At 45.0% G+C, this 13284-nt stretch overlaps 1 protein-coding gene across 2 annotated transcripts in view; it reads left to right on the forward strand.

Moving 5' to 3' along the window:
• pdlim1 (PDZ and LIM domain 1 (elfin)) overlaps positions 1-13284 on the forward strand; it is a 205650-nt gene that overhangs the window by 94309 nt on the left and 98057 nt on the right. Inside the window, exon 4 of one of the 2 annotated variants that reach the window (XM_041176307.1) lies at positions 11939-12009. In XM_041176307.1, the coding sequence (XP_041032241.1) occupies positions 11939-12009 (71 nt within the window). Of the gene's footprint in view, positions 1-11114; positions 11306-11938; positions 12010-13284 lie in introns of both variants that reach the window. The other variant, XM_041176308.1, reaches the window with a different exon arrangement.

A 13284-nucleotide genomic window follows, 5' to 3' on the forward strand; every position in this document is an offset into this window, starting at 1 on the left:
TCTTCCCAGTAAAACAACCTGGGCCATTCTTTAACCATTAATAGCCAAACCTCTGAGGCTTGTTGTCAGGTAGAATTCAGAGCCGGTCACATGATCCCCTCCATTCCTCCGTGTGCTGTAAATTAAACACACAGTCTCAATGCATAACTTACAAACTTCATATTTGTAACAAGATTCACCATAGATTTGACAGGATACATACGAAGAAACTATTTACATTGATAGGAGATTCTTAAAAGAGGAGCAGAGTCTTAAAACTAGAGCAAGGCTGAAATCAGAAAGCATGATTTTACACAAAGGATAGTGCTAATCTAGAACATTGGTTGTGAATGTTGGTTTAATTTACTAAACTATGATAGATTTTGATTAGGTAAGCGATCACAGTAAATGGAACAAAAATAGTAAATGCTGGGAAAAAAACTCAGCGTGTTAGGCAGAATCCATGTAAAGAGAGAAACCGAGTCCACGTTTCAGGTCTATGATCTTTCATCGAGCTGAGGCACAGGTCAGCCACAATCTGACTGACTTGAAAAACAAGCTCAAGGGGCTGAATGGCCTCCTCTTGTTCCTGTGTTCCCCTACTATACTCAGTGGAGGTCAAGTCTACAGAGCATCACCAGATTTTGGAGTGGGAGGTGACCCGCACCTGATTTTTCCATGATTCGTCCTAGTCTGGTTATTCACTGGCAGGTACTGTGGCCTGTTGCTATTAGATAATGGCACATCATTAATAATTGCCACTTGAAAGTAACAATGATTTATTAAAGAAAGCAATGACTTCTGAACTCTGAGGTGACTGACGGGTTGGACAATGGAATGATAGGCAAGAGACTGTGATAGCTAATAATAGAAGGAAAGAGTGAAAAACTTGCATTTTTATAGCGCCTTACCACATCCTCACGAAGTCCCAAAGCACTTTCTAAACAGTTGACCGGTTGACTCTTAGATTAGATACTGTCTAGAAGCACCCATTCTTTGTATAACCTCAAAGAACAAAGAAAAGTCCAGCACAGGAACAGGCCCTTCGGCCCTCCAAGCCTGTGCCGATCATATTGCCTGCCAACTAAAATATTTTGCACTTCCAGGGTCCGTATCCCTCTATTCCCATCCTATTCATGTATTTGTCAAGCTGCCTCTTAAACACCACTATCGTACCTGCTTCCACCACCTCCTCTGGCAGCGAATTCCAGACACTCACTATCCTCTGCATAAAAAACTCGCCCCGCACATCTCCGCTATAGTTTTCTCCTCTCACCTTAAATCTATGTAATTGACTCTTCCACCCTGGGAAAAAGCTTCTGACTATCTATTCTGTCCATGCCACTCATAATTTTGTAAACTTCTATCAATTCGCCCCTCAATCTCCATCGCTCTAGTGAGAACAATCTGAGTTTCTCCAACCTCTCCTCATAGCTAAAAACCTCCAGACCAGGCAGCATCCTGGTAAACCGCCTTTTATGTGAGATTAAAAGTGTAGTCTCTGTTGTAATGTAGGAAATGCAGCAGCTAGTTTGTGCACAGCAAGCTCCCACAAACAGCATTGAGATAAATTAGGAGATAATCTGTTTTGATGATTTGGCTGTGGGATAAATATTGTCCAGGACACTGTAAGATCTCCCCTGCTCTTCTTCAAAGTGTGCCAAGTGGTTTTCTACGTCCATCTGAAACTGCAGACGGGACCTCGATTTAAAGCCCCATCTTTAGGATGGCACTTCTGACACTGCAGCACTCCATCAGTAATGCATTGAAGCCTCCACCCTCCTCGGGCGCTTGAATGTGCGTCTCTAAATAACCAGCTTATCGGAAAGCAAGTGGATGAATCCATGCTGAGATACTTCTGGCGCTGAGGGCAAGTGCAGAGAAATTCGGGCATTTTGGTTGCTCCTGTGGATGGATAAAGATGGGAATGGCTGTTGGTGGGAGTGACGGCATAACATGTGCCATGTTATATTTACCTACTACCAGTCCTGCATATAGATCAGGTCTCTGCTTCATCCCTCACTTCACCAACCAGCTCACTAACTGGCACCATGTTGCATTCAGTGTTGCATTGGCCTGGTCCTCTCCCTGTCCCCCTCCTCCTCCTCCTCCTCCTCCCCCACCCCAGTCCTTGCCCCGGACTGCCCACGAGAAGCACCATGGAGGCTGTTTTACTGTTTGAAAATGTTTGCAATCCTGATTTGTCTGTGCTGCCACAGCCTAAGGTTCAGAGCCACCTGGAAACATTGCTCAACTTCATCGCAATGCTGTCGGATGTTTGGCTGTGTTTGGAAACTGTTTCCTTAGCAACGTGATAGGATTGTCAAAGGGAGGGCTGTGGGTTTGTCAGGCACATGAGGCATCAACTGTGAGATTGTCAGTTTTAAGATAAAGTTAAGTCCAGGCTTGATATCAACGGCTGTCGAGCTGCAGCAGGTGACCCACCAATTCATGAGCACATTGTTTCCAGGGCCCACTCGGTGCTCCCCGATTATATGCTTCTAAAACGAACCTTTCTATTGCGTTGGCAGAGATTTGAGAATTGGCCCAGCCTCCACCCCCTGTAATTGCTGACTGTCGCCAAAGGTGTCTATCTCTGCCCCTTGTGGGGGGTAAAAGGATGTCGGAGCCATGATATGTCCCCAGTGTGCACTGGGCAGGAAGCAGGAGAGGAGGGGCGTGCCGGGGCTTCTAGATGGCGTTAAGCAGGAAGCTGCATTGAAAGCTGGGCATAATCAGAAGTAAACAGTGCTACCCTCGATGGTCAGTCACAAAAGCATTCAAAGTTATGCTGGAGTTGTAAAGAATTTGGGACAGATTTGACATTCTGTTTCTTCCTGTGCCTGTCTAGTATTGTGCAAGCTATGAATATTATTGGGGAAAACTAAATTAAAGGGGATGATGGAACTTAACAGTGTGAAGGAACTGAAAAATGCACAGATATTAATGCACCTCTAAGAGCATTGCCAGTACCCCAGGATTGTCCCCGAGGCTCCTGGAATTAAAGATTATTCTACTGGGCACTGTAGCTAGCTACCAAGGAGAAAAATTGCATTAAAAAAAAGGTGTGTTTTTATTTTTCACTTTCTTTGAACACTTTTAAGACTGTTTGACTGGATAAGGTAGGAGACTGTGTGATGAAAATCCTAGGAATGTATCCAAGTAGAGCTGGCAACCCTACCCAAACGCTGTGCTTAAATTCAAATCCCTCACGTTGATGGGCTGGCAACTGAGATTACCACCATTTCTACCAGCTTGGGCTTGTGGGGTTGAGATCATGGCCTGACTTCCGCAATTTGATTTTCTGTCAAAATAACCCTTAATAACCCCAATTAATACATTCTGAGCAGTGCATGGACAAATCAAGGGCTATTTTTAAATGCCAGACCTTTGCTGTCTCGATAACTGGGCTTTCAGAGACAAAACTGACAGTCCAATTCATGACCTTTCAAACCAGGTCTTGGGTAGAATGTTGTGAGATGGGTCCTTCGATCTTGGACTGTAGGCATGGAACCTGGTTCATAGATAGACTGTAAACATACTCTGGTATCTGCTTAATATTTGTTTATCAGTGTAAAGAACTATTTTTATTTTTCTTTGACTGTGGCTTTAAAATTGGACTGTGGGTTTAAAAAACTACCAGGGCTGCAGTTGAAAGACATGTTCACTGGAATAGGATGAGGAATATCTAGAATGTTGCTATCCTGGAACAGAGTGTGCCATAAAAGAACAGGATGGTGGCAGAAAGGAGCCCTGGACTATGGGGCACTGCCTGATGATAGCATTTTAATTGACTTCCTGGTGACCAGGGTTTTGTGTGGTAACAGTGCAGGCAGTACAGCTCCTTGCCTGCAATGAGGAAAGACTTAAAACCTCTCTCTCCTGTGTGTGTAAGGTTCCAGTAATTCTGCCATAGTAGCTAGCTGGCTATTCATCACATCTCTGTAACCTGCTTTCTCTGAAAACCCCTGTCAAGAGGAAAATGGGAAAATCACCAGCAGAGACATTGAAAAGAAAGTTTTTCAACCAGTGAATCCCAGACTGAAAGTGCTGAGAGGCCACCTTGTGTCATCAACAACAAACCATAAGGAATTTGGAAGACATCAATCAAAATCAACCCATCTAATCCTGTACTCCAGATTGGCGCTATTGAACTGTATTATCTCACCCTTAAAATCCATGCTTTGTGTGTCTTATGTGTGTGTGTGTTTGTATTTAGGGGTTTAAGAAGGGGCAGAGTTTAAGTTTTAGAGTTAGAAATTAGCAGTTCATAATTATTTCTTTTCCCACTAGCTAAAGACAATTTGTTCAATAAACAGTTATTTACTTATTAAGTTTACAAACCTGGTGCTCGTATTCTGATAACCTAAATTAAACCGTTAGGTAGAATAGGGGAAATCTGATGGTTTGGTCAAACTTTTCACCTTTGTCATGGCTTGGGAGGCACTGGGGCTTTGATATTACAGCGCACTCTCCCCAGTGAGTTGTAACAATTAGTACTACTTCTAAAGAGGTTACAGAGTAGGCACATAGCTCTTAGGCATGATTCCAACTTCTTTCTTGAGAGACTAACACATGACTGACTAGTGTCAGTGGTAAATCATCATCTATATCATGTAGTAACATATCCCATCTGTTAACCCTTGATGCTGCAGACTCTGTCTACTCACATTGAAAAAATTTAGGTATTAATACTAATCATTGAATTATTTTATATTGCGCACTATGAGATTATAATTACCAGGAAAGATTGAACAGGCTGAGGTTCTTTTCTCTGGAAAAGAGAAGGCTAAGAGGTTATTTATTAGTGGTCTTGAAGACTCTGAAGTGTTTGATAGGATGGATATAGGGAGGATGTTTGCACTTGTTGGGGGGGGGACAAGGAACTATCAGCCATAAATATAAGATGATCATTAATAAAGCCAACAAGGGACTTAGGAGCAACTTTCTCACCCAGAGGCTGGTTAGAACGTGGAACTTGTTACTACAAGGATTAGTTAAGGTGAATAGAATAGATGCATTTATGAGAAAGGTAGATAAACACATGAGGGAGAAAGGAATAGATTGGTATGTAGATGGGGGTTAGATGAAGAGGGTGGGAGGAGGTTTTGTGAAGCACGAACACTGGCATTGACCTGTTGATTTGAATAGTTCATGTAAATCTATCTCCCCACAGCTATCGAGTCAGAAGCTCGACAAATCAGACTTAATTTTTATTAGAAAGGATCGTGGATTTTTACCAAAATTATGCCCAGTTTCCCATCTATGTCATATATCAGTGTAGTTCTATGTAATTAGAATAACCTTGTAATGGGTTCAGTTTTAAAATGTACTTGTGTATAATACTGGGCATGAGCGTCCCATTCCTGACCTCTGCTACATCAGCTGATCACAGTGAGTTTGCTCAGCTTCCCCTGGTTAGGGAAGGCGATAGGGACCCTGGGCCCCACCTTGTGACTGCTGTAGGGAAGTGCAGCTGGGCTAGGCTTCCCAGTGATGGCCCCCACAGTGAAATAGTCCATTTTTGTTTCGAATTTCCACTGTTACTTTTTTCTAAAGAAAGAGAAGCCTAATTTTGTAATGGCTTGTCTTTACAACTTTCAGAATTGGCCAAGAGTCCATTTTTGCTTCACCAATAGACAGACCTCAGCCCACCATTTGTCAGAGTCGATGCTTTTATATATTTCAATCCACCAGTTCATGCCCTACCTGGGAGAAATCGGCTGCATTTTGTTTTGGAGAGGGGAGGGAACAACTAAAATAACTAACTGCTTCACAAATTGATTCTTTTAATAGACGCTGTGAGGCTGTTTGCCCTGGATGGAGAGTCTAGAACTGGCACTCATGGTCTCAGAATAGGGGGTCAGCAGTTAAAGATTGAGAGGGACAGAAACCTTTTCACTCAAGAGCTGTGGATCTTTAGAGCTCCCTACCCAGGTTGTTCTTGATGCTCCATTGTTGAATATATTGAAGACTGAAATCAGTAGATTTTTGGAACTAAAGGAATCAAGGGATTTGGGGATAAGGCAGGAAAGTGGAGTTGGTTTAGAAGGTCATCCAATATCTTGTTGAGTGACCAATCACAGAGGCTGCACACCTTCCTCCTGCTCCCATTTCTTCTATCGCTGGAATTGCACCTTCACAATGTCCTGTCACATAGGCCGGTCCTGATGCCCAGTGGCTTTGAAACAGTCAGCAAGCCACTGCTGCCAAATTTAGAGTCAACAGTTGGTCAAGCGGATGTTTCTCCTGAGGCTAGCCGAGATAGAACTGTCCTGGACAAAGGTAAGAAACCCCACACACGGGATCACAAACCCAAAAGGGGCCTGTGGCCTTGTCCATCGGATACCAGCTATCAGAACAGTCGTCCACTAACAGTCACAACAGCTCCACTCCATTCCTGTTGTATGGCACTCTTCCTGTTGGTGAGATAAAGGTCTCCCTGTCGCTGTGCTTTGGCCCGGGAATGATGGTGCTGGGCTGCACCGGAACACATGCTGGTAAAAACCCTACCACTGCCTGCTGGTTCATGAGTCTAGTCACGGACATATTGTGCTTGACTGTTATTTCACAGCAGCTGCTTGTGCAGAAATCGCACCCACTTGAGCTGTTTGGCATTGTTATAAAGACTGTAAAACAATGGTGTGTTATTGGTTTCTATAATAGTTCAGACACGCAGTATTGTCCGGGATGCAGTAGTGTAGCGATTGTGTTACAGGACTTGTAACCCAGAGGCCTGGGATAATAACCATAGGAAATGCACATCCAGATCCCACCGTAGAAATTTGAGAATTTCAATTCGAGTTTGAAAGAGGACTGGAAATAAGCATCTGCTGTCAGTGGGAGTGTCATTGAAGCCAAGGTATTCAATAATTCCCTTTATGGAAGGGACTCTGAAGTCCTTGCCTATATGTGGCTCCAGCCCTATACCAGCATGTTGACACATTTAACTGCCCTCTCATGTGATGTGACAACCCACTCAGTTGAATCAAGCAGCTACCAGTGCTTCATGAAGACAGTTCCTCGCCAGCTTCCAATCCTGGGTAAATGCTGGCCTTACCATGGATGCCTGCACCCCAAGATTTTTTTTCAATGCAATACCAGTTTCGGTTTATTTCGGTATTTCTGGGTTGTATGGGATGGGGGTGGGGGGTTGGGGGCGGGAGGGGGGTTGATGACGTTGGGGGCTGATGGGAGGTGGGGGCGAGTTTGGGATAAAAATGTGTCCACTCCTCTGCTGCTCAGTGACTTGCTGCTAAGCGAATGCATGAAGCTGGGGTCAGGGAGAGCAAGGGGCGAGAGGCTCTCCACACTCCCACTCCGTTCACTGGCGACACTCATTGTCGAGGCAAATCTCACCTGGGTAGGGCTGTGAAGGGCAGCTGGTGCCACTGACAGTCTCGCAACACTAGTTGGCAGCTTTAATAGTGGAGACAGGAGGGAAATCAAAGGATTATTACTGGCATCATCTGCACCGCTGGTTGCTGCCTGTCCCTCAGCCACACCACTTTCAGTCTTAAATGTTCACCAGAAAAACTCAAAAACCCTGAACAGTGATACAAATTGCTTCTGGGCTATTTTAAATTCAAGAGTAGTAATTCTGTTCCAGTGAGAATTTTTGCTATATTCTAGCTTTGATGCAAGTGCACATGATCTGGTGACCTAACTAATTTAGCTAGTGTACACCATGCCTATTTCCCCTCTTGCTTCCTTTCTCTCTCTGTTTGAGGACATTTGTGGAGACATTTTCGACACTGATTAATTGTAGGTAGTTGATCCAGTCACAGGTATGTGACTATATTCCCCACTTTCCCTCTGGTACATTCCCTTTTGAGCAACTTGTTCCACCACCCACCCCCCCCCGGCTCTCATTTTACAACACTCATTCTCTCCTGGCCTCCCAAAACCCCACCCTGAGTATCCTTTAAGCATCCTCCTTCAGCCTCTGTACTGAGTTACTTCCTGTACTCAGTGATTTGATCTCCATCTTGGCTCCCTTTATCCTCTGTACTGTAATGCCACTGCCCTCCTGAATGTCTCTCTCCATATATACTCTCCTGTCGATAGCCATGGTCACCCAACAGAGCTTGCCAGATGCCATGGCCTCTCTAGTTCCATGATCTTCATTGCTGGCGAGTGCCACCTCCACCCACCTACATCTTCCCACTCTCTCCCAGCCACTTTGCCTGCCCATGAACAAAGCTCTTCCCCAGCTCACTTTGTATTTCCCTTTCAGACTCCTAAGGTGTTTGACCTTGCACCCACAATAGTTCTACAGCTGTTCATCTGCTGAATGACTCCCTTACCTCCACTCTAAAATCAAACAAAATCTCTCCCCTTCCGGGTTGTCTCCCAATGTTAGCCCCTGTCTTCACACCCTCAATCCAAAAGGTAATAATGTGGACCTATCTAGCACAAAAATGGTACAGCGATCTGTCAGCAGATCTGGCTTGAACTCATCAGGCCCTATTGGACCTCACTCCCCTCTGCCAAAACTGCTCATCATTGCAGGATTGTCCTGGAGAGCAAAGATAATGGTCACCCCGCCACAACACCTACTTTTCTCCTCAGCCAAAAGTCTCCTTAAACCCATCTCCCCTGCCCACTCCATCCTCATCACAACAAGGTTTTGCATGGAGCTTATGGCCTTCTTTGTCACTGAAGTTCAGGCCTTTCATTTAGCAGTGTCTGTTTCAACCCCTCTGCCCCTTTCACACCAAACCAAATTTCCCTTTTCTTAGCCCTGAACCTACATCTTCCTTTAGTTGCTCTCTAAATCTCACCCTCTGCCCTCACTGAGTTCATAATGTCCATGTGACTTATCTTTTGCTCTCGCAGCCCCATCTCACTAAACTGATGGCCACCCAATTTCCCTCTCAGGCCTTACTACTAGTTGACATTTTAAAAGGCTCTGTCTCCATGGTTACTGTTTCCCTCCCTTTCAAAACCACTGTAACTATCCCCAATCCTCAGAAAAACGAACACTGACCCCTCTCTCCTTGCTGATCTCCTTTTCCTCTTTAAATTATTTGAACATTTGTACCCATCCTTCCCTCAACTCTCTGAGCAAATACCCCCTGTCACATTCCTGCCTCTGCCACTGAAATAGCTCTAGCCAAACTTACAAATGACTTGTTCTTTCTGCGACCTTTGACAGGGTCAGTGGCCCTCTTCCATTGTCTCACTGAGTGCCTCTTGCTGGTTCAACACCTAGCTGCCTGATTGAATCCAAAGTACCTCCAGCAACGGGTTTGCTACCCCTCCCCCTGCACTTTTGCCTCCAGACCCTTGACCTTCTTGTCTTCCTCATCCATGTTCTGTCCCATTGGAGACACGATCTGTAGACCTGTCAGCTTCCACTTCCATCTCTTTCTATACACCACTTCTCCCAACCTCTCCACTGACTTGCTGTTGTCAGTCCACTTACCCAGCCTTGGGCATAAACCCGTGTTTATTTCAGCTGAATATTGGTAAGACCAAGGCCATCGTCTTTGGCCCCAACATAAACCTTTGGCTATTGATTCAGCTCCCCTCTCTCACCATGATCTCAGGCTGACCAGACTGTTTGCAACCTTGTTATCCAAGTGACCTGAGGTGACTTTCTAATCCCGTAATCCCCTCCAGCACAAGGCGGTTTACTTCCAACAATATAGTATCGCCTATTTTGCCCCTGCCTTAGCCCCTGTAATGCTGCTGTCCTCACCAGGGCCTTTGTTAGTACCACACTTGAATATTCACTCATTCTCCTGGCTCATCTCATATCCTCCACTCTCTGTACACTTTAGTTCATTGCATTCACTGCTGCCTATGTCCTGCTCACCCATCAATCCTATTCTCGCTGACCAACATTAGCTTCTGGTCCTCCACCATTTATGTTTATAATTCTCAGCCTCATATTTAAATTCCATCATGACCTTTCTCCTCTCTGATCCTGACGCCACTGCATTTTCACCCACAATTAGGAGTTAATCCTTCAGCCACCTAGGCCCAAGTTCCTGAAATTTTTACCTCTTTTGGACTCCTGAGGTACACAGAGATGCACACCGGCACTCCTGACACAATATCCTGGCATGACCACATCGATGTAAAACTATAGCTGTTGCTCTATACCCAGCCATGCAAAACAGGAAGACTCCTCTTAAAACCCACTTCTTTGGCTGAGCTTTATGGTCATCCTTCTAAATATCTCCCTCTTTGTCTAAGCTTTCATTTTTTTCCTTTGTGTCTTTGTGGAGTTCCTTAGGATGTTTATTCTGTGCTAATGTTTACTATAGGTTAAAGGCACTATGTAATCCAGTGTATAGATTCACCCTCGCTGTCTCTGCAGTGTACAGTAAGCTGTAGTTTCCATTGATTGCACCAATCTGCTTTTGCACATTAGCTGGAATAGAGGAGAGTAAGTGAGCGAGCGTATTAGGGATGTGTCATCACTGTTGGTGTCTATTCAACTTGAACATATCTAATTAGGTTTCTGCTCCCTCCCCTTCCCGATTAACCTTGTGGGTTCAGTCACTGGCTGGTGTGGATGAGAAAGCGTGGGTTTGGATTCCTAGGGGACAGGAAGTTAGCTGATCTTTGAGGTGGGGTGGGGGGGGGGGGGGGGGGGGGGGGGGGTGTTGGGGAGGGTGCGGGGGGCGGGGGATAATTTTAATCTAATCCGCCTGTCGGGAAACTAACAAAATTAGGTGTGATGAACCCTGCCCGGTTTTAACCAGTCTACTCAGCGGGAAGTGAGATAGACCCATGTCTCAGCTAACATCATGGCTTAGGTACAGTTTAGAATTGCCCCCTTACCGTACAGAAGGAGGCAATTTGGCCCATCATGCCAGTGCCGGCTCTCTGAAAGAGCTATTCAACTACACCCCCCCACCACCCCACCCCCCCCACCCCACCCCACCGCCCCACCGCCCTTCCAGTTCATCTCTGATGATGTTCTCCAAATAAATTGCGGCCTCTTCTGTTCTGCTTTAGATGCAGAAATGATTCTTCATCCTTGTGAAAAAGTTAACTATTAAAGCCTGGTTGATTGGCAGGCAGTGGTTGCACATCCCTAATGGTGTAGATGTTGCGTTGCATGTTACTTGGCTGTCACCCCACGCATGCATGTAGCCATGTATCTTTGTCCTTGCACGCAGGAGGCTAAACACATAGGAAGTGCTCACAATCGGAGCGCTAAGCCATTCTCTGCCGCTTCCAGCTCATCTCCCAAAGTCATAACCTCACAGTACAACAGCCCGACTGGCCTATACTCTGCAGCCAACGTGGAGAAAGTCAACAGTTCCCTCGAGTCCAGAGTAGCCTCCAGCAACGCTGAGCCAAGCAAACTGTAAGTACCATGTACTCTGGTGTTTCTGGGTTAGAGTCTCTGTGAATGTGAAGTACATACAGAGCACAGCTTCACGCTAAACACCCTTTGGTTACATGCTCTTTCTGGGCCATGTACTTGAAAGTTACTAGAGAGGTGCATTGGTTTAATTGTTTTGCTGGGTCATGTGGGGTAAAAAATCAAGAGCATATCTGAATCTGTACCACATGACTCTCAAACGCATGATTGATCAAAAACATGAGGGAGATGGGGTGGGAGAGAGTAAATGATGGATTGTGATCAGTTCTCCTTTCCCAGAGGACCTGGAAATTAATTTTGGCATAACACGTGGTGCTGCACATTTTTATCTTTCGGAATGGCTCATGGAGCAGACCTTGGGTGTTTAGTGGTCTATTCTAATCGTGGTACCTCTAACTCAGATTTTGTCTGATCCACTCACTGCTCAACTATGATAAAAGTGTTTTTCTTCATCTCTTCAGTGTTCTCCTTACAGGTTCTTGTGGAGACAGGTTGTCTATGGAGCCTCGACTTGTAGCCGCTGTTGGATTTTGCTTGACTTTAATTGGTGTGCTGACTTCATGAAGGGTGAACAACAGTAACTCCCATGTCTGTATTTGCTGTTCCTTTTTTCAGAGACCAACTCACTTGCATCGCACATTCAGCCTAGTAAATCCACCCGTTAAACGATCGCCCGGCGCAAGCAGGTGCCTGAAACTTAACGCAGCTTAGTAAATACAATGTGACGGTCACAGTCTGCACCCTGATGATGAATCACACTTTCGGGGCAAGTTTAATGTCTGCACTGCCGGTATGCTGCCTCCCTCACTTGTGGAGTGCGTCAGAATCCAGGCGTGTCCAAGTTCCTGATTTGGACAACTGCAACCAGGCAGTGCAGACTATTGAGCTTCAGTTTCCTCACACAAATCTTATCCATCTTCTCTAAAATAGCGTATTGAAATCTTACCAACGTCACTTCATTGTATCATTTTTTAAATGTAAATTTAATGTTAAACAATGCTGCATGATTAAATACCAGTCGTGTTAAACTATTGTATAACATCATGATTCAACTCGCTAACAGTTTTTTCTATCTTTGCATGATTCAGGCTAACTCTCTTAGTTAACTCCTTAATAAGCAGCGTTGTCACTCAGATTTCAGTGAAGTGCAACCATGGAGTTACTGTGTCCATTTGAACTCTGAACAACAATCATTGATAGTTACAGTCACTTTTTAACACTGGGGTACAGCACTGGCGAGTACAGATCCATCACTGTATAACCCTAATATATACAGTGTTAGTGGGTATAGATCTGTCGTGTTATAATATGGGTACAGTACTGGTGAGTACAGGTTTATCACTGTATAATACTGGGTTACAGTACTGGTGGGTATGGGTCTGTCACTGTATAAATTGGGTACAGTACTGGTGAGTACGTCAGTCACTGTATAATAGGGTGTGGTACTGCTGGGTGCAGGACTGTCAAACACAGGTACAGTAGTGAGGGAATACAGGTCTGTCACTGTATAACACTGGGGTACAGTACTGGTGGGTATAGACCCATCACTATATAACACTGCATTACAGTACTGTTGGGGACAGGTCTGTCCCTGGTATAACACTGCGTTACAGTACTGGTGGGTATAGGTCTGTCTCTGGTATAACACTGGGGTACAGTACTGGTGGGTATCGGTCTGTCTCTGGTATAACACTGGGGTACACTACTGGTGGGGACCCATTTCTTACTGATGGGAGCAATTTAAGGATTTGGTTTAACAACAGTGTAAGTGGATTGCTCACCCGAGTGCCTGCTTCAGATGGGCCCCGTGTGTGCTGTCCTCGCTCTACCCATTCACCAATCAGCGGCTGGCCCTGGACTACATTGGACTGTGTAACTGTCAGACTGGGAAATTAACCCTAAGTGTGCATTACACAAAAACATGATGAATAATGAGGGAGGTCTCACTCCATGAAATACTA

Source organism: Carcharodon carcharias, chromosome 28 (assembly GCF_017639515.1).
Source record: "Carcharodon carcharias isolate sCarCar2 chromosome 28, sCarCar2.pri, whole genome shotgun sequence".
Taxonomy (NCBI): Eukaryota; Metazoa; Chordata; class Chondrichthyes; order Lamniformes; family Lamnidae; genus Carcharodon; species Carcharodon carcharias.